This window comes from Nansenia antarctica (assembly GCF_963989245.1).
Source record: "Nansenia antarctica genome assembly, chromosome: 7".
NCBI lineage: Eukaryota > Metazoa > Chordata > Actinopteri > Argentiniformes > Microstomatidae > Nansenia > Nansenia antarctica.
The window spans coordinates 13,810,464-13,830,246 of record NC_137677.1 but is presented as its reverse complement, the minus strand read 5'-3'; the positions used below and the strand labels follow the sequence as shown (position 1 = coordinate 13,830,246).

Genomic DNA, 19,783 nt, shown 5'->3' with positions numbered 1-19,783 from the left:
AGCATTTTTTGGTGATGAGGAGCAAGTGACCAACCGGTTGGACAACAAAATAAAAAGCCATTAAATGAGTAGGACTACAATGCAATTTGAAAAGAGGATAACTTGCACCAAGGTAAAGTAAGTTGTATAGTGGATAATTAGGTTTTTAATATTGGATATTCGGATTTCGCTCTTCAATAGCTCTTCAACACAGCATGCCAGGACTTATTGTCTTCCTTTCTCGAAGTTTTTTTTTTTTTTTTTACTTACGATGACTGACGTGTAGCTGAGTCACATTAAGCCAACTTTAGTAATTATTCATCGCTTTGAATACAAGCGTGTGCTAATCAACAGTAAAATCTGAATGTATTAACAACAACAAAAATATGTTTTTTCTCTGAATGAACAGCTCTGAATGAACAGCTATTGAAGATGTGAGAGACAGTTAAAGATTTTTGCCGGGACTGCGCGAAACTAAAGTCGTGACGTTAGAATTATAAGGTTCTATCTCCATTTTTGTCAAAATTGAGTTTTTTACATAATCTGATCCATTAGGTGTTTAATAATGCCTGTGTGGTGTTATTTTTAAAATGTTGACATTTTTGAGTTAGTAATTAATAAAATACAAAGGTTCCATCTCACAAAACATAATGGAATGTAAAAACGTTGACGCTCAATATCTCTGAACTGCCCTAAACGGAGATAGAACCTTATCATTCTAAGATCACGAAGTGCTGACTGCAGGAGTTGCAGGATGCTGTCCCTTACTGTCCCTTACGTGTCCCATACACTCTGCTGTGACTCCGCCCCTTTAGAATGGGACATCTCTTTGAATGACACCACGGGCCGCTGAGAGGAAGTTAATGATTTGCCCGCACGGGGGGAGAGAGAAATGAGTACCGTAGCCCACCAAGGTAAGTGGCATGAAGTGTGCCTGACTGAAAGCCGAACAGACAGTAGTTGAAAAATCGTTGTGACAAAAGCAATGAGCATGCTTGCTGACAGGTTAAAGACTGATATGTGAATCCAGGGGATAAGTTCCTGAGGACTCCTGCTGTCATTAACCTCGTTTGTCTTTAGTGGTGAATTAGAAAACATTTTTTCGAAAATGGAACGGAATACTGAATCAATAGTTAACATGGCTTAGTTAAACACTGAGGAATTTCATTACTACACAACTTGTCCATGGGGCTCCCCCACAAAAAAATGACGCGCTAATTACCGATTCTTGGGGGAAACAGATTAGGGTTGTCAATAATAATCTATGAAATATTTATGAATGATTGTGTTGCTGTAAATGACAGTTGTAAATGACTGTTACTTAGTAGAGATAAGAAATGTGTAGCTCCTATGCTTGTACCACTCTTATAGTAGCTCAGTGATGAATAACAATAACTGAATAATAATAATAATAATAATAATAATAATAATAATAATAATAATAATAACTAGTATAAAGTCACATACTCTCTTGATTTCTCTCTCTTAAAGTCTTTACTTCACTTGATTCTAATATTTGTAATGTCTCAATCCTCAGGGGGAAAACATAGCGAAAACTTTAGCAAGGTTAGTGAACCTTTGATCATGTCCAACAATTGTTTTAGCAACTTAAAAGTAAGAAACTTAAGGGGTGGTCTTTTTTGCCTTTATTTTTTTTAATTATTTAATTTTTTTCATTTAATAGATTTTTTAATGTGTGTCATATTATTATTTTTTACAAATCTTTTTATTGCAAACAACAGTCAGTGGCAAGTGACAATAAGTAATAGCAGTCTTTGTTTACATTTCTTTACCTTTAGTTTTTTGAATTGCAGAATAATTTGAATTTGATTTACGTCTTTTCAGGCACCTCCCAGAAGAAGTATACAAGGAACACTTTATACAACTCCAAACCAAACCAATGTAACTGATTTCACAAATGAAATCAGCCCTTTTAAATTGAATATGGCAGAAGATTTGGCCCGGTGGACCCCTGGCAGGTTGGTTGATAAAGCGTACATTTCAAAGAGAAGTATCAGGAAAAACATCATAAACAAAAGGCATTATGTTCCTCAAGTGCCCTCAGAGAGTGTAACAGTCAGTAAAACGTACAATGTGGAAAGTACCTCATCTGAATCATCTGATAATGACTCCCATATAAACTCCCTCTCAGGTAGTAACGACACTGGGATGATATATTTAAACCCACAAACACCTAACTGGGTTCTTGCTGAAAAGTTTGCTGAGCTTTCGTCTGGAGAAGATAAGGAACGTTGTGCCTATAAGGATTGCTGCAGTCCAGGTCCAGCAGAGGCAATTGAGCATAACATAGCCAATAGGAGACATGGATTGGAGGGGATCCGCCATGATGCATTACAACAAGCATTACAACAAGAAGAAGGCAACACCTACAAGGCCAATAAGAGGTTACAACATGAGGTGGGCAGTGGTGATCCGATCAATCTGAAGCTGCATCAGGTGAAAGGAGTCAACGGGAACCACATGAGGAGTTCCTCGTATGGGAGTGAAAACAAGGGGAATGAGAAGGATGGAGAGAATCCCGTGCCAAAACAGGTGGGTATGTTTGACGCCTGTGAGGAGAGCTCAGTCCCCCTGGTGTTCGCAGCCATGAAAAAACGGGGAGTGGAAGGCGACACGGAGAACCGCCCCTACAAGTGCACTCGCTGCAACTGGGCGTTTAAGAAGTCGAGCAACTTGCAGAGCCATTTAGACACCCACAGTGGCCTGAAGCCACATGTGTGTGACCTATGTGGGAAGGCATACTCTCACCAAGGCACACTGCAGCAGCACAAACGCTTACACACAGGCGAGAGACCCTACCAATGCCCCTTTTGTGACAAGACCTACATCTGGTCCTCTGACTACCGCAAGCATATCCGCACACACACCGGCGAAAAACCTTACGCCTGCGACACCTGTGGCAAGGACTTTGTGCGTTCTTCAGACCTGCGCAAACACGAACGCAACATGCACACGAACGACAAGCCCTTTCCCTGCACGCAGTGCGGCAAAACCTTCAACAAGCCACTCTCCCTGATGCGCCACGAGCGCACGCACCTGGGCGAGAGGCCGTTCGGCTGTCCTGACTGTGGGAAGGCCTTCGCCGTGGCCAGCCGGATGGTGGAGCACCAGAAGGTTCACACAGGACTGCGGCCTTACAGCTGCCCAGTGTGCTCCAAGTCCTTCACCAAGTCCTCCAACCTGCTGGAGCACCAGGCCGTCCACAGTGGCGTGCGGCCCTACAAGTGCACCGAATGCGGGGTGGCCTTTGCCATGGTTTCCCGACTGGTGCGTCATCAGCGTGTTCACAGTGGAGAGAGGCCGTTCGGCTGCACAGGCTGCAGCATGACCTTTACACGCACTACTGCACTGAAGCGCCACCAGGAGCAAACATGCACTGGGAGGATCTTTATATGTGTGGAGTGTAACAAGTCTTTCCAATGTGCCACACTGCTTGCAAAGCATATGCTGAGCCATGTAGGGAAGACTGCCTGATTCGTTCCTAATTTCTGTGTGCAAGTTACTCCTAAATAATTGTCTAACCATATTCTAGAATCTAATTTATTTCTGATGTGAAACCTACTTTTAGCTGAAAGAAAGTAATTCATACAGACAGTAACCAAAGCAACTTGTTTTCAGTTATTTCCATTTGTGGTACATATGTATTTTTAATATATATATATATATATATATATATATATATATATATATATACAGTATATATATATATTCGTTTTTACATTTGAGCAAGTTCTCTCTCGGTGCAGTCTAATACAGTTTTGGAAGTGTCTACTGTAGCATCAACTGGTGTGTAGTGTAGCATCAAATGGTAATACTTGTTTTATTAAAATTCCAATGAAACAAAAGATAAATTATATGGTAATTATCATGTTAGTAAGGACTAAGTAAAAACAATGGACTGTCATTCTATTTAGATCTCTTTATGGATCCATCCAAAACATACAGTATTTGAACCCTTGCAATGAAGAACCATATATGTACGGTATGTATATTTTAAAATTCAGATGATCTTTGATTTATTTTGAATCTAAATATTAGTTTCCTGTAATACCACCAGAGCACCTCCAAATGGCACACTAAAGCTCAATTCCCTTTTTCCTTTTTTGCCCTCACTCACCCCATCCAGTTCTCTTCTGAGTTAGTGAAGACCTATGCCTTTGTTTTTCAGTTCTCATCATTATCGTGCTCATTGGAAGAGGAATCTGAATCTTTGAATTTAAAATATGGAATATAATCCGTCTTTTGTTTTTACATTTGGTGGTGTTCCATTGGTGGACTGCATCGTAGTAGCGTCATCCCAAAACCCCTTTGAATGTAATGGAATGGAGTTCCCTTTTAAGCACTTTACATGTAATTCTGATATGGTTAGGGTGAGGTACATTCACCTAATATGCCTATAAAATAATATTTTACCTGGGTTTTCAACTTAAAGTAAAAAAACCTGAAAACATCTATAATACTAACCGGTGCAGTAGTTGCTGTTCTTGGCACTGGTGAGCCAATAGCGGTCCCTGAAATGTGCATACTACGTCAGCCTCACACACACCTCGCACGTAAGGCACACGCATAATGTGTAAAATATTGCAACCTCACTGAACCTTTCTGCATTCAGTCTTAAGTGCAAGTTCATGGTCGGTACCAATTCTCATTAAGGGGTTGCTTTTCTCCCCCTTAACACATTTGAAATTAAATAATTGAGACTCAAGAGAAATTAAAGTTGTGAAAACATGTTTATGATCAGATTGTAGTTAGTTTTGGATATTTGACAATGTGGCTGAAAATGCTATTGGATTTTATAAAGCTACACTGAACTACACTGCGGGAAAACACTTTTTAGACTCTTTCTGCTTGGTGCTTACTTGCTCAGAGAAAACTTTGACACAAATGTTTTTTTTTGTAGTGTAAGTCATAGAGCTAATAGATAATAAACAGATTTTTTTTTAAAGATTAAGACATATGTCTCAGGCTATAGTTCTATTTCCAGCTGAGAATTGACTAACCGTAGCTTGTCAATACTCGCTATAGCATCTTAAAGTTTGGAACCCTAAATACCTCTGTATAGATGTTAGCTGGTTTTATTCACCTTATGTCTTATTTCATTTTGACGACATCTGACTTGTCCATACAAGTCATTTTCAACTCCTCAGTATGGGTGGAGTTAGGACTCCTCCTTATGTGACACACCATTTTCAGGTATTATCGACAGATTGAGTGAATGTAAACCAAACTGAGGGTAGGAGTCCATGACATCATCAAACTATCTACAGTAGTGATAACACAACCTCAAAAAAAAAAATTCATGTTTTTTCTTTCAAGTGGGACATACCAATTGGTGAAAGCTTATTTTTTCAATTGAGCATGTAGACTGTAGAGTCCAGGCCAAAAGTCTAATCAATATTATATAAGATACAGTACAACAAAACATATAATTAGTACAAACTGTAATGGACCTGATTGTTTGGTATCAGTAACATATATATGGTATGTGTATGATTGGATTAAAATAAAAATGTTTCTATATGAATGGCTCTTTTCTACAAATAAAAGGTGTTGTTGTTATATATATTTTTTCATTTCATTTTTCTTTTTCTAATGAGATTGACATATTTACATACAGTACATATTGGTGATGAGGCCAACTTAATTATCTGATCATTGAGTCTTTGCTAGAGGTTGTAATTTGATCGCCCAGTAACCCCCAGTATCAGCTAACATAGCAGGCTTCTCTTCTTTCTGTTTTTTGCTGGGGACCTATTAAAGGTTAAAGGTCATATGTTACCACATACATATTATTTCTGTAAACACTTGTAGATTTCAAGACAGTGGTCTTGAGTAGGCTACAAAACGGGCACACATGAGGTGACAACACAAACATCACATTAGTGCATTATTATTTAATCATGTTGATTATTTACATTGTGTTCATACAATTTTCATACAGCGTTCATAAGATACTTAACAGGTAAAGGTCAGTTTACTGTTAGGCTTAACAACAACTTAATTAGGCTGGTATGTAGCTCACTGTATCTCTCGGCTAATATAACTTCAAGTACGTTGGAGGACGTTGGTCAAAAATACCCCACGATAAGTCTTCTTTTAAGAGGTTTAATAACGACTTTCACAATGACAGACTGACGTCAGCACAGTTCTAAAGGCGTTCCATACCAGGGCCATACCTACATTCAGACGGTACACCATTATTATCATCTCTTCACACTAAACATTCTGTACACCCCATTTCATATCTATGTACAGATATAGATAGATACACCACTCCTACCATGCCAAGTGAACCACAGTCTCTTTCATCTATAAATGTCTGTCCCAACTTGGCCCCCAGTCAAACTCACACTGCAGACTAATGGTAAAGTCATACGGCATCAGCCATGTTGTGAAAAGCCTCACCCCAATTAAAGAGACACCATATGGCATTTCAATTATGGCTTGGCTATTATTATCATTATCATTATATTCCATTTAATTTATTTTTGCATTCATCACTGTTGATGGAATACGCTGTAAAAGTCTTCACATACAGTAACTCGTCACATACAAAAACATAATGCATGAACTATACTGTATCTTGTATAAATCAGCCTTCCTATATATAAATTATGAACATAATACATTTCGATAAAAAATACATTAAATGTTTGCAGAGCAGAGAGCTACAGAGCTGTATCATTCCATAGAAACTGTGATACACTTTGTCTAATTGATCATACATGATCGTTTTAGGCTTACAAACATTGGCATAATAAGCGATGCTCACGGGCAGGTGTGCCACTTTTTGGCCAATGATAACTGCTGAGAATTATTGCAGACTTTTTATGAGCACAGAATTTTGAAGAGCACCCCAAAGTGACTCAAAATGTCATTTGAATGAATGCCCCAGAGTAATAAAAGTGGACCATATACAGTATGTATCAACGGCATAAAAGGCAAAATCGTCCATAATGTAATTATAGAGTGGAATTGAGTTCTCGTAATGTCTTCTATTAGGAAGCCCTGAAGCGTAAAGAGAAAATAAAGTATAGCTCCACGGATTTGATCTGGTTTTGGACCACTTACCATCTCATTTGGAAGACTTACAATCTCGTCCGACTTAGCTAAGGTAGTCGTTCGAACAACTTAATTATTTGGTCTCATTTGATATAGTAAGTGGTCCAGCTATTTGTTTTTATTCTATTGATATTTCAAGGTCAAGGAATAAAATTGGAATGTAAAAGCCCCGCCCTTTTTCAAGTATATCTTGACTAGTGGCTAAACCTACATTTGAGTTAACCTTTAATGGGAGATACTACAAGCTTGTGGAACTCAAGAAAGCACTGAATATTCCGAAATGCACTGAGTGCACTTCATAATTCTAAGTCTGAACAATAAAACTATTTCAAACGGAATCGAACACTGGGTATATTCCAACTTTGTTCTTCGTTTAGTTTAGTTTATTACTTTATTATATCGAGGACAATCCAAATACATGAACCATATAAATTATTCCACAACTGACACGCTGTATGATGTAACCAGTCTCGAGCAGGGGCGAGAACACACTTGCTTCTTTGTGCAACTTTTTCTGGTGTGAAATTGACAGAATGTCAAACTGTGTGTAGAGTTTCTCAGGGGTCCTGACGTCTATCTTAGTGTGTGAGTCATTAAAAAACCAAGAGAAACCTTGTTTGTCCTTGTTTGTCCAACCTTGTGGCTGAACTGACATGGGATGAAGTAGAGGTGGTTGCTGTGGGTGTTCATAGACGGAACTGTAACTCCAGCCCTCCCCCAACAAGCATCCACCTTGCAAGCATCTCCATCTCCCCCTCTACCCCCAATCAAGACACCAATTTCCCACCGTCAGCTCTAGCGAGCCAGGCCTCAGCTGTCTAGTTCCAGTGAATGTGAGGGAGGCCACCAAGCCCATAAAAGCCTGTTCACTCCCCCCATCCAATGTATTTCTGTAACCACCTGCCACATTAGAGGCCTGAAAGGGTATCCAAAAAAAGAATGTGGGGTTGTGGCCTAGTGTTGAGGAGGTGCAGCGACATGACTTGAGCTTCCCTCCAATCTCAGCTATACATTATGTTCTGTCTTGCCTTTTCTGGACTCCTGCAAATGCAAAAATGGGGTACTATATGAGAATTGTAAGATCAGTTTGAAAACGGTTTCAAAGTGTTACAAAATGTGCTTGTTTTCCAGAACAAAGAGCTGACATCTTACCTGTGACACAGACCCCTCATCTAGGCCGGCTGTTGCCCTGTGTGCAGACAAGACCATATCACACTAATTTTAGTCAGAGATTAAAATGTCCCTGGCAACAACATACCCAAATGAATGACAACATCTATGTTACATAAAAAACGATCATTAGATTGCTTAAAGCTTTTGCTTGTATGTGTTGGAGGGAGCCGGATGGGAGCTGGAGACTGAAGAGTGGCTGCCATCATATCTAAGGTTCCTGCCGTTGTGCCCTTGAGCAAGGAACTTAACCCCTAATTGCTCCAGGGGCGCCGACTATGGATGACACTGTGCTCTGAGCTCTGAGCTCTGATCTCCCTTGGGGTGTGCACGTGTGTTGTGTCGATTGATTGACAATTGATTGCATGGCAAATAAAGCATTGTTTATTTGTTTGGTTGCAATAGCTGTAATGCATCCTTTGCGATTCAGCAAAATGAAATAATGACAGTGACCAAAGTCAGTATTTATGATTGGGAATTGAGGACTAATCTAATTAACATTAGTAAAAAAAAAAATGGAATGATGCCAATCTTGGGGATTATCACACATGTCAAGCAAGCTGAATCTTTATTCTTAAAGAAGCAGGAACATAGGAGGGAGGAAAGAGGGTGTCACAAACCCAAACTCAAATTGAGGCTTTGCAGGAAACTGAGATGCAGTGATTAGAGAGCTTTGATGCAATAAGGGGTTTCTGAACTCAGAAAGCATCGACACTGTTATGATTTATTTTTATTTTTATTGTACTTGCACTTCCAAGATATCATCAGCCAGTAGATTCAATGTTAATTGTGAGCTTAGAATTATAAGGTTCTATCTCTGTCTAGGGTAGTTCAGAGATATTGAGCGTAAAAGTTTTTACATTCCATTATGTTTTGTGAGATGGAACCTTTGTATTGTATTAATTACTAACTAAAAAATGTAAACATTTTAAAAAATAAAACCACACAGGCATTAATAAACACCTAATGGATCAGATTATGTAAAAAACTCAATTTTGACCAAAAACTGAGATAGAACCTTATAATTCTAACATCACGTAATGGCAATGCAGTATGGTCAAAGTCAATGGTCCCATTCCCTCTTCCAGCCCCCTAAACCTAACACGTTTCTATCATTGATGCCATTGTTTGCATATTTCAAAACGGGGACAATCAGTTAACTCACTGGCTTTCCTCGAAAAGGGGTTGTTCCCGGCAGATAAGGGCTTGGAATGTAACATAGTAGGGGGGCCCATGGTGGTGGGGGGCGGGGGAGGGTTCGAGAATATAGAAGAGGGCGGGGACTCCTGAGGAGACACACAATGTTACATCAGACCCAGGGTGACCTACTCTGAGTAGCCCACTGTTATACAATGGACACATACAGTAGACACAGTACACCCCTCTCTGACTCTCAGTCGTCGTGGGAAACCATGGCTAGGATTTTTTAGGTTGCCAGGTTGCTAGGTTGCCTTATCTCTGAACATGCCGTTGTTTCAGGCTGACATGATGGGAATTACTATACTATACTATACTATACTACTATACTATAGTATCATCCTGGTGAGTCTTTACAGTTTACTTTGGAACAAGGATAATCTACTTCGTCTCTGTTTATTCAATATTAATTAAATTGACATTTCAGCTTACTCAATGTGGTTTTGAAATAATGTTTGAATTCATAATAATGTTTTTTTTTTGCTAATCATACTGTAGTTGATTAAAAGCAACTTTAATAAATCAATCTTGAACTTTTCTTGCTACTTGTAGCTGGTTATCACTGCTTACAGTGTTGTATGACAGTGTGAACACAGTTTAGAGCTTACTGAAAACAACAAATACCATGCCTGATTTAGAGCAGGTTTATAGCCAGGCTCAATGGCCAGGCTCAATGTGTCACCTCAACAGTACTCAACAGTAAAACTAAACATCATCAAACTGTCTGGTTAGGACACGGCATGTGCACATCACAGTAAGATCTAAAACAGGGTGTACAAAGTTCAACATCAAAGCTAAAGGACCACAAATATAATTTATTGGATTGCAATATCATTTTCATTAGAAGTGTTGTTATTACATGTAATTCATTATGTTTATAATTATATTTGTGCATATCCAATCATTTAATGGATTTTTTTTATTTTTATAACTATAATACCTAAAATTCATATATTCTATCAGGCTCTCCCTCAGAAGACTGTACAACAGGTCTGCTGGGACCCTTACCGTTGGAGCTGGGTTGGCATCCTGATAAGCCTCACTCTGAGAATCTTTGGGCTTTGATTTGAACCAACCGCTTAACCACCCTGACTTGGTGCTCTGAGAGAGACAGAGATAGACAGAGACAGACAGAGAGAGAGGGAGAGAGAGAGAGAGAGAGAGAGAGAGAGAGAGAGAGAGAGAGAGAGAGAGAGAGAGAGAGAGAGAGGACAGTATAAACAGTTATAACACAAATGCAAGGTTTGGTATACAGTAAGAGACATGGATGGTAACCATAGGCTCCACCCACCTGTTTTGGTTGGGTTTTGGCTAGCTCTGAGGCCTTGCCCTCCAGTGGGAAGGTCTGTTGGCTGTGCCCTCCCTGTCCGTACTCTACCACCGGCATCTGTTGGCTGTGTCCTCCCTGTCCGTACTCTACCACCGGCATCTGTTGGCTGTGCCCTCCCTGTCCATACTCTACCACCGGCATGGCAGCGTTCACCTGGAGCACCATCACCATGGGCTTAGACAGACACGCATAAGTTGACATTGAAACCTTTGAATCTTACCCAAAAAGCATAACACTGACATAATACGGCAGAGCTTGAGGCATTATGTAGTCAGAAGTCCTCACAATAAAGGAATGGAATGGCTAATTCATATGATTATGCAAGTTTGTATAATCACCTGTCCATCACAATAATTAACTGATTAATTTCGACCATTGCTCCATCAGATACAGTACATATGATGGTCAAACACAATGCAAGACCTACATTTATTCTTCGCTATATATTATGATAAGATCATGTGAATCTTATCAGTTGCTATGTGGTAAAGTGGTAGCCAAGAAAATATCTCTCACCATCCCTGGGCCAGAGAAAGGTTCAGCACCTAGGGGAATACTTTACAATGAAATCAAAGCATGATACCTTCATTTGACTAAAGAAAACAGTCATCTAATCACAAAAAAACAGGAATGAATGAAAATAACGTTTGTCCTGCTCAATCCAATACCAGGATCCTCAGACAATTGCTCACCTTCATTTGAAGGGGGAACATCAATTGGATATAGAGGTGCAGTCAGGGTGAGAGCATTCTCGTTGTAGTTGTAATTGTATCCCTGGCCTCCGGACACAAGGGGCGCTGCAGGTTGAGAGTCAGCCGGCATTGGCGGCGGAGCGTTGACCTGGTGGTGCACATAATAGTCTTGTTCTTCTTCAGCTCCTCTGTAGAAACAGAGCTCAGCATCTGAACTCTGCACATCCCCTGTCACGACACTGCTGGTGGAATGGTCATCTGTGTCCAATTCTATAGCAAAATCAAGGAAGGGGGAAAAAAACACAATAATTACCTAGTTAACCCTTTACCTGTTAATACCAGCCTGGGTCACCGCATCAGAAAGCTCAAGACACTGTTTCACCATGAGCATGAAGCTAGTACCCGCACAGAGCAGCAGTCTGTCCACTGACATCATTATTTGGGACTTGATGAATTACCTCTGTTTTCCTCAGGGGCCAATGCACTGCCTCCAGTAGGTGATTGGTAGGTGTCACTACATCCATAGCTCCCCATCTAAGAAAATACATATGTTATATAATAGCATCGTATTGTAAAACAAGCTTATAGGAGAAATAAAAACATAATTTGAAAAAGTGCTTTGTACCAAGTTGCATGATTGTTTTCCCCATCTTGATAAATTGATAACTGAGGATACTGAGACCATTTCCGACACAGAGGAACACCATGTGACATGGAGCCTTGTGAGTAGCGATGCGTGGTCATGGTTACCTGCATGTCCCGGTGCCTGCAGCGCAGCTGCTGCAGCCACTCAGGCTCCAGATCGGCCCTGTCAGCACCTGTTCCACCGAGCTGTCCCTCCGACTGCCTCAGCCTCTCTGCCAGCTGACAGGACATAGAGACATAGAGAAGTGCTGAGCAAACACACGCGCACTCATGCAAGCATGCACACACACACACACACACACACACACACACACACACACACACACACAGACTTGCATATGTAAGAGAATGTGGTCACGTGGTGGTCAGTTCTGTGTGTGTCTGGTGTGTGTGTGTGTGTGTGTGTGTCAGTGTGTGTGTGCGTGCGTGTGTGTGTGAGTGTGTGTGTGTCAGGGTGCCATGATGTGATACCTTAACGACCTGTCCGAGCAGCACCATGGAGGGCATCTTCTGTCGAAGGAGTGCCATCCCCACCACCTCACAGTAGTGGAAGGCCTGAGATGCAAGGCCACAGTCCAGCAGTCGACAGGCATACAGGAACTTATACACCTGACAACATCACAACAACATAGCCTTCAGTAGAAACTTGGAAATAAATAGCACAACAATACGTGGTATAACAATAAGTTGCTGTTTACTGGTGTAATCATTATTTGCTGAATAGCAATGTATTAATTTATCAATTGCTAATTGCAAGGTAATAGAGTTGAGGAGAAACGGACATAGGAACAGTCCCAGTTCCACTTTAAAAAATCTCGCTCATCATCCCATAGTTTTCTGTCCTAGATTAACTACGACATACTGTAGTCTCGACAATCAAGAAAACTCCATATCAACTTAGTAGGTGTTCATTCTGGCCCATTAAAAGGTGTTGAATCAAACTGGTCATAGATCTATCAAAAATGTATATCAACTACCTGGAAGGAGGGTATAAAGAAGAATTTATCTCCAAGACTCTGGCAGTACTCAAACAACTCGGTGCACTGAATGGCAGAATTCTGGGCAAATTGCAGGAATGGGAGACTGTATGGGAATACACATTGTACACATAAAGCTCTTAACTTGTGTTCCATATTATGCCATATTCTTTTAGCTGATCTAGCCAACCTGGACTGAAAGGTTCAAAAACATTTTCGATTTTGCAAAATCAAGCAGCTCCTTTCAGCACCTGTTCTGAGTCCACCCTGGTTAGAAGCATTAGGAGATTTACTTGACAAAAAAAGATATTTCGCTATAGAATATTGGTCAAATCCCAGCTCACCTATGGCTGCTGGCCAGAAGCACCAGTCTGTCTGTCTTAGCTGTGTACACGCCGAAAGGAGCGTATGCTGTCAGGTAGCAGATATGGGCAGCATGCAACAGACCTCTAGATGCTGAAACAGGTCAACACAAAAAAACAGGGTGGGGGTTATCATAGAACAGAACCACTATCACCTTAATCTAGTGCAAATGTGCCTGTGATCATTACAGTCTTGACAAGACAGTGTGAGTGTGTACCCAGTGTGTCTCCCATTGTGAGGATGGAGTTCTGGTGCGTGGAAGGATCTCCTGTCTCATTGGATAGCATGATGGCCAGATGAGGCTTCCAGTCTCCCCACCTGTCACTGCTGCAACACTGGACGTGAGCACGCACATGCACACACACACACGCATGCACGCACGCACGCACGCACGCACACAGTAAGTAAGTAAGTAAGTAACGTTTATTTATATAGCACAAAATGTACAACGACAAGAGCCGCCCAAAGTGCTTAACAGATCAAATATAAAGAGAAAAACAAGAGAAAAGAGATAACATACAGATTAAAGAAAACTGATAAAATAGAAAAATACACTAAAAGCAAGGTGCAGTACAAATAAAAGTGCAAAGAGTGCAGTGTCGGGAAGGCAGGCTCACCTCAGGTCACACACACACGCACACACACACGCACACACACACACACACACACACACACACACACACACACACACACACACACACACACACACACACAGTATGTCTGCAATGGTGTTTACAGTATGTCTTCTCCTATGTTATGAGTAGGTGAACAGAACACATGACGCTGCTACCAGGTCAAGGAAGGACAGAGCCATAAATAAAAGACAAGGATATCTAAGTGTAGCATTACCATAGAGAGTTGAGCTAGTATATCTGTTGCGCTGAAAGCACAGTATTACCGTGGCAACAGGAGGAGTCCTCCCAGAGAGCAGCTGGAAGAGTGTCTGGAGAGGATCCCGGGCTTCTAGCTGGCCTGTGAACCTGCAGATAGAGAAATAGAGCCCTAATGTCAGTTGTCCTTATTCAGCCCTGTTCCGTTTTCATGAAAAATGGCCATGAGTCCCACAAACATTGGTCACTTTTTTTTGCTTTTTGGCAGGCACGTAGAGGACCTCAGTCCACACCCTCACAACACGGAAAAGGTCCACATGTAGGCAATTCTCAAGTCACCAAAAAGTCAAATGAGCAAAAAGCTTATTTTAAAAAACATTGTGTTTTTTTCATATTACGAAAGTTTTAAGTGTTGAAGAGCCCGCTCAGTATAACAAACAACAGTTTTAAGATCACTAAATACCTTGTGAATTACTATTTGTGAATTGGATTCAATGTATCGTCTGCCATCCTGCTTCATGGCTACTGGGTTAGTGATGCATGGCTTGCCTTGTAAACAAACATACGTTTTAGGACCTGTTCACAAGCAAGGACTGTGTGATCATCTAATTATGTGTAGTTATGTGTTTTTGTGTATTGTGTTTATGTTCTATCAGCATGTTGTGATGTGCTAAACATGCAGTTAGGTGTTCATAGCGATGTTCTTTCTTAGCTGCTAGCTAGCTACCAATGTCTGTTTTGATTCAGAGCCAACATTCAAATAAGCATATCTTCTTCAACTATTTTCAAATGTCAATGTATGACACTTCATTTGAAAGTTTGAACTTTTTTTTTTTTTACCTTGCCCTACTTGGGGACTTGTACACCAGACCCTGTCACAATTATGATGTCAAAATTCCAGAGGAGGGCACTATAGCAACATATTTCACCTTTGAAAGGCCATACCGTTTGACCACTTGTACTGCACAGGTTGTACTGTAGGGGTTGCCAGAATGGACAGTAAACAGCCAGTAAATGTGTTGAATCCAAAGAACTGTCACAAACACCAGTACGACCACCTACCAGTGATCTCTCCCAAGAGACTAGACCCCACTCCCCTGGGATTTGGCAACACCGACCAGTGTTCCCCCTCCTGGCCCTGACACATGCTCTGGTCTAGGGACATACTTCCCGCCTGGGGTTGCCAGATTGAGCAGTAAATGGATTGAGTTACAAGTCGTTAAGTAGTTTGCAGGGACTGAGGTTTTGACCTATAGCAAGCTAGGCAAAAATGGCTAACACTCAATACGCCTTCCAGGCAGATCCAGTTTCATTAATTCAGACTGCTCAAAGCACGACACACGAACAATCACAGATGGAGCTAGCCGACATAACCAGAGATACACTAGATATAAACATTGCATCATGACTAAATGATTAGGCCTACTAACAAGACATACATGCATCTGGCTTTACTTTCACACTATAATTCATTACTATTTGTATCCCTATCAAGTCTCTAAATTTGATATGTGGGTCTTGGTGTGTGGGTCTTATTTATTATCTTATTTGTATTTACTACTGTTATTTGTGCATATGTAGGTTCTATCTCCGCTTAGGGTAGTTCAGAGATATTGAGCGTCAAAGTTTTTACATTCCATTATGTTTTGTGAGATGGAACCTTTGTATTTTATGAATTACAAAAAAAAAAAAAAAAAAATATATATATATAACACCACACAGGCATTAATGAACACCTAATGGATCAGATTATGTAAAAAACTCAATTTTGACAAAAATGGAGATAGAACCTTATAATTCTAACGTCACGAGTATCTTAAAGGGGAAATGTGAAGGAGCTCACTTGTTCAACACGGTGGTATAAGACCTGTTATCCATCTTGCTGGCCAGGAACAGCGCATGGCCCCACAGCCCACCCTTCATGGCGGACTCCAAGGCCTCCTGGAGGAGGGGAGAGGAAGGAGTCCACAAGGTCAGAAGTCAGAGGAAGAATATGATCGTGTGCGGAAATTTGCCAGCTTGCACCTTGGTGTCTCTTATGTTTCTATCATCCTGAAACCGAAGCTACTGCTATCTTTTGCACTGAAAGTAAGTGCTAACTGTTCCTTTCCCCCTCACAAGCTCACACCATTTGTTTTACAGTCTTGACATTCTTAAAGGGGCAATCTGGAATTCAAACAAACATTCCTCCTCCTCAAATGTATTGATAAACAGCTGAGGGGATGGGGCTGGAGAAATGTAACCACTCCATTTCATAGACAGGGACTATGGTGGCTAAGGACTGACAATCCATGAGATCAAAATGATGAGTTTTTTCGATATCTAAGAGAGTGAGAGAGGGAAAGAGAGAGAGAGGTTGACCTTCTTCCTGCCTGCCAAGAGGAGTTTGGTGTAACTCTGCAGGGCCTCTTTCGTAGACTCAGCAGTCAAATGACCAGTGAGTAAGTCATCTCCATCCAAGGTGTCTGCCTCAGGGGCGGGTCCCTCACTGAGGTCAATGAGAGTGGGAGCCTCACATCTCCCTGAAATCTGTTCCGAGTTCCGCATCAGGAACTCTGCAATGTCTGAACCGACGATGCGCTAAATACATGGAAACAAAGTGATGTAATGGTCACGGTTAAATATTACACCATATTACCATATTAGTGGTAACACTACAATACTCCTAACACAGACACTACCATCTTAGGATATTTCAATAGTGAAAAATAAATAATTAACCTACTCCATTCTGCCTGCACAGCAGTACCAATAGATTCCATAAGAGAGCAGCAGAGCCCCTGTCTTGCAGCTTCTCATCCCTCATGCAGTCTTCTGCCCTCTGGAGGGCAAAAGAAATAGCCTCTCCCTTGTGCAGGTCTTCCCTTTGAACAACGTTAAGGAGAAAAATCCACTTTGATCAGATTGAATTTGATTTTCTGTGCCTGCCTTTAGTCACTCTAAACCAGTGTTTTGTACTGGGGGGGGGGGGGTGCAGGCAACATAACAATACAGCTTTGGTGGTGTTTTTTTAAGAAAGGGTCACTGCATAGGGGAGACTGGGTGGCGGGCTCATTGTAATGCATGGAATGGAATTAGCAATGGTATGGTATTAGCAATAGCAAACATTCCTATTTCTTCCTCGACAGCCTCCACACAATACCTGGCTAGGGGCCCAGGGAAGTCTCTCATCTCCTGCTGATCCTGTGTCTCCCCCAGAATGATCTTTAAAAAAAAAAGAACACTTCAATTGCACTTCAAGTAACACTGTTTCCGCTAGTGTGACCTGGTATCAGGTATCATTTACCATATTAAAAAAAAGTAAATGCCTTGAGATTTGTTTGAACCAATAAAGCTCAGTACTATTGTAACTTCCCATCAAACTGATGAGAACAGTTCCTCAATACAAACCAGAACAATTTAATTAACTCTGGCCTACCTCCAAACTGTGGATTTCAACCAGACTAGGATCTCTCTGCACGGCAAGACCTGGGCTGACCCTTATCAGCTGGCCTGCTGGCCCGAAGCTGACCAGAGCATGAGGGACAGAGTGCTTAAGAGGGACAGTAGCCTGGGACATTCCTGTATGCTCTACGGAGAGAGAGGACACGTGTACAGTACAGTAGCAACAGTCATTATCACCTACCGTTATAATAACTCACATTGTCACCTCCATCGTTCAACCTGCTGCAATGTGTGTTCACAGTAGTACATCGTGAGCTTAGTTAATGATCAGGTTCTATCTCCGTTTAGGGTAGTTCAGAGATATTGAGCGTCAACGTTTTTACATTCCATTATGTTTTGTGAGATGGAACCTTTGTATTTGATTAATTACTAACTAAAACATTTCAACATTTTTAAAATAACACCACACAGGCATTAATAAATGCCTAATGGATCAGATTATGTAAAAAACTCAATTTTGACAAAAATGGAGATAGAACCTTATAATTCTAACGTCACGACATGCTGTTAACAGTAGAGTAAAGTGATGTCCCTTCGGGTAAATTGCCCTCTGCTTTGAATGTGACCCTTGTCTTCTACGGTATGCTTACCTGTGTATGCTGTGTCCACTGTGCTCCAGATAGGTTGTGGTAGAGCCAGGTCACTCTTCTCAGCACCATTCATGTATTGGCTTAGCTCGTAGCTGCTGGAGGATAGCCCTGTGGTTTTGGAGCTTGCCAGGGTCCCAGTGTCATACAGGGAAGCCTGGAAGGGCAGTCTTGATTGTATTATGCCATTACAGTGTGGGCAAAGAGTAAAACAGACTCATTTAGTTTGGTAATATGGAGTTGTGACACATATTAAAGGTTTTACCTCTCTTTCGACCTCACTATTCTCCGTAGCATGATCTTCCACAGGGCCGGTGAAGTCATGCTGGGAGCTGTTGCTTTGCTGGTTATACCTAAAAGAGTTATAAGGGATCAAAGATGAATATTATGATGAAAAAATAGAATTGATTCCCTTCAATTCAAGGGATATAATGGAAAGTGACATTATGGCTGTAACAGCATGTTTCACATTCGGGAGTTTAGACTGTAATTCTCTAATTGCGTTTTTACCCTTTTGATTGCATTGTTCTACAAAAGCTCAGAGTAAACGTTTAACTTTCATTCGTTGTTTGTCATTTGTCATCACTACAACAACACAACATATACATTTAAACATGGTGACAGCGGGTATGAACCTGGAAGCCATTGTTTGGACGATGTTTGGAAGTGCAGTGAACAGCTAACCTGTAATGCTCTGAGTAGGGACTCCCGGAGTGTTCCTGCTCATATCCGGGTTGGATATAAGGGTTGGATCGCCACGGCTCCTGGGGAATCTGTTGACCTGCATCTGGATATCAACAAAAGTTAATCAATGTCTCTTTATCACAGGCTGTAAAACATTCATAACCAGGGCTTATGATGTCAACAAGCAGAGTTGCAGTACCTGGGTGCCCATAATGCCCTCCATAATAGCCATGGTCATAGTACCCATGGTCCTGCCTATAGTCCCAGTAATTATGAGGCAGGTAGTCATAACCATGCCTGAAAAAAATAGGAAACCAAAGTTATCGAACAATATCTGAAGGTAGACCAATTAATATCTGAATTACACACGTTAATAATGCCACACACAGTTGTAGCATACACACACAAATGGTTTTCACATTACTTTAAACACTCGATCCAAATAAATACAACAGGGTCATCCACACTATAACACCTTGTGAATTGTAGGGAGTTTCAGTGAGCTTCTGTGAACAAACCTTGAGTGGGGTCTGGAGGGTGGTTGCTCTTGTCTGTCATAGCCATAAACATTTCTAGACTGGGGGTTAATGTAGGAGTTGAGAGGTGTGGACTCTGGTCTGGGAGGTGGGCTGGCGAGGTAGGCACTGTACCGAGGATCTGGATGGGACCACTGCCTCTCCCTCTCGCGTGGGTCAGGTGGTGGGTAGTGCAACCCTCCCTGGTGAGTGGACCTGTCCTCTCTGTGTCTGGGTCTCTGAGATTTATGGCCAGAGTCTGGCCTTTGGTGACCTCTGGGGTCCAT

General features: G+C 41.2%; 1 protein-coding gene across 1 annotated transcript; it reads right to left on the bottom strand.

The window, feature by feature from the left end:
- Positions 1-5,908: 5,908 nt before the first annotated feature.
- Positions 5,909-19,783, bottom strand: sec16b (SEC16 homolog B, endoplasmic reticulum export factor; the record flags this gene model as incomplete). Its single annotated transcript, XM_080536585.1, has 24 exons — positions 5,909-8,103; positions 8,215-8,243; positions 9,398-9,518; positions 10,438-10,530; positions 10,721-10,933; positions 11,276-11,304; positions 11,452-11,721; positions 11,910-11,985; positions 12,202-12,315; positions 12,568-12,705; positions 13,074-13,179; positions 13,418-13,529; positions 13,654-13,771; positions 14,335-14,416; positions 16,110-16,207; positions 16,628-16,846; positions 16,992-17,130; positions 17,409-17,470; positions 17,685-17,836; positions 18,301-18,454; positions 18,563-18,650; positions 18,982-19,084; positions 19,181-19,278; positions 19,500-19,783. 24 exons carry the CDS (start codon positions 19,781-19,783, stop codon positions 8,068-8,070), a joined length of 2,934 nt encoding a protein of 977 aa, XP_080392711.1. The 3' UTR covers positions 5,909-8,067.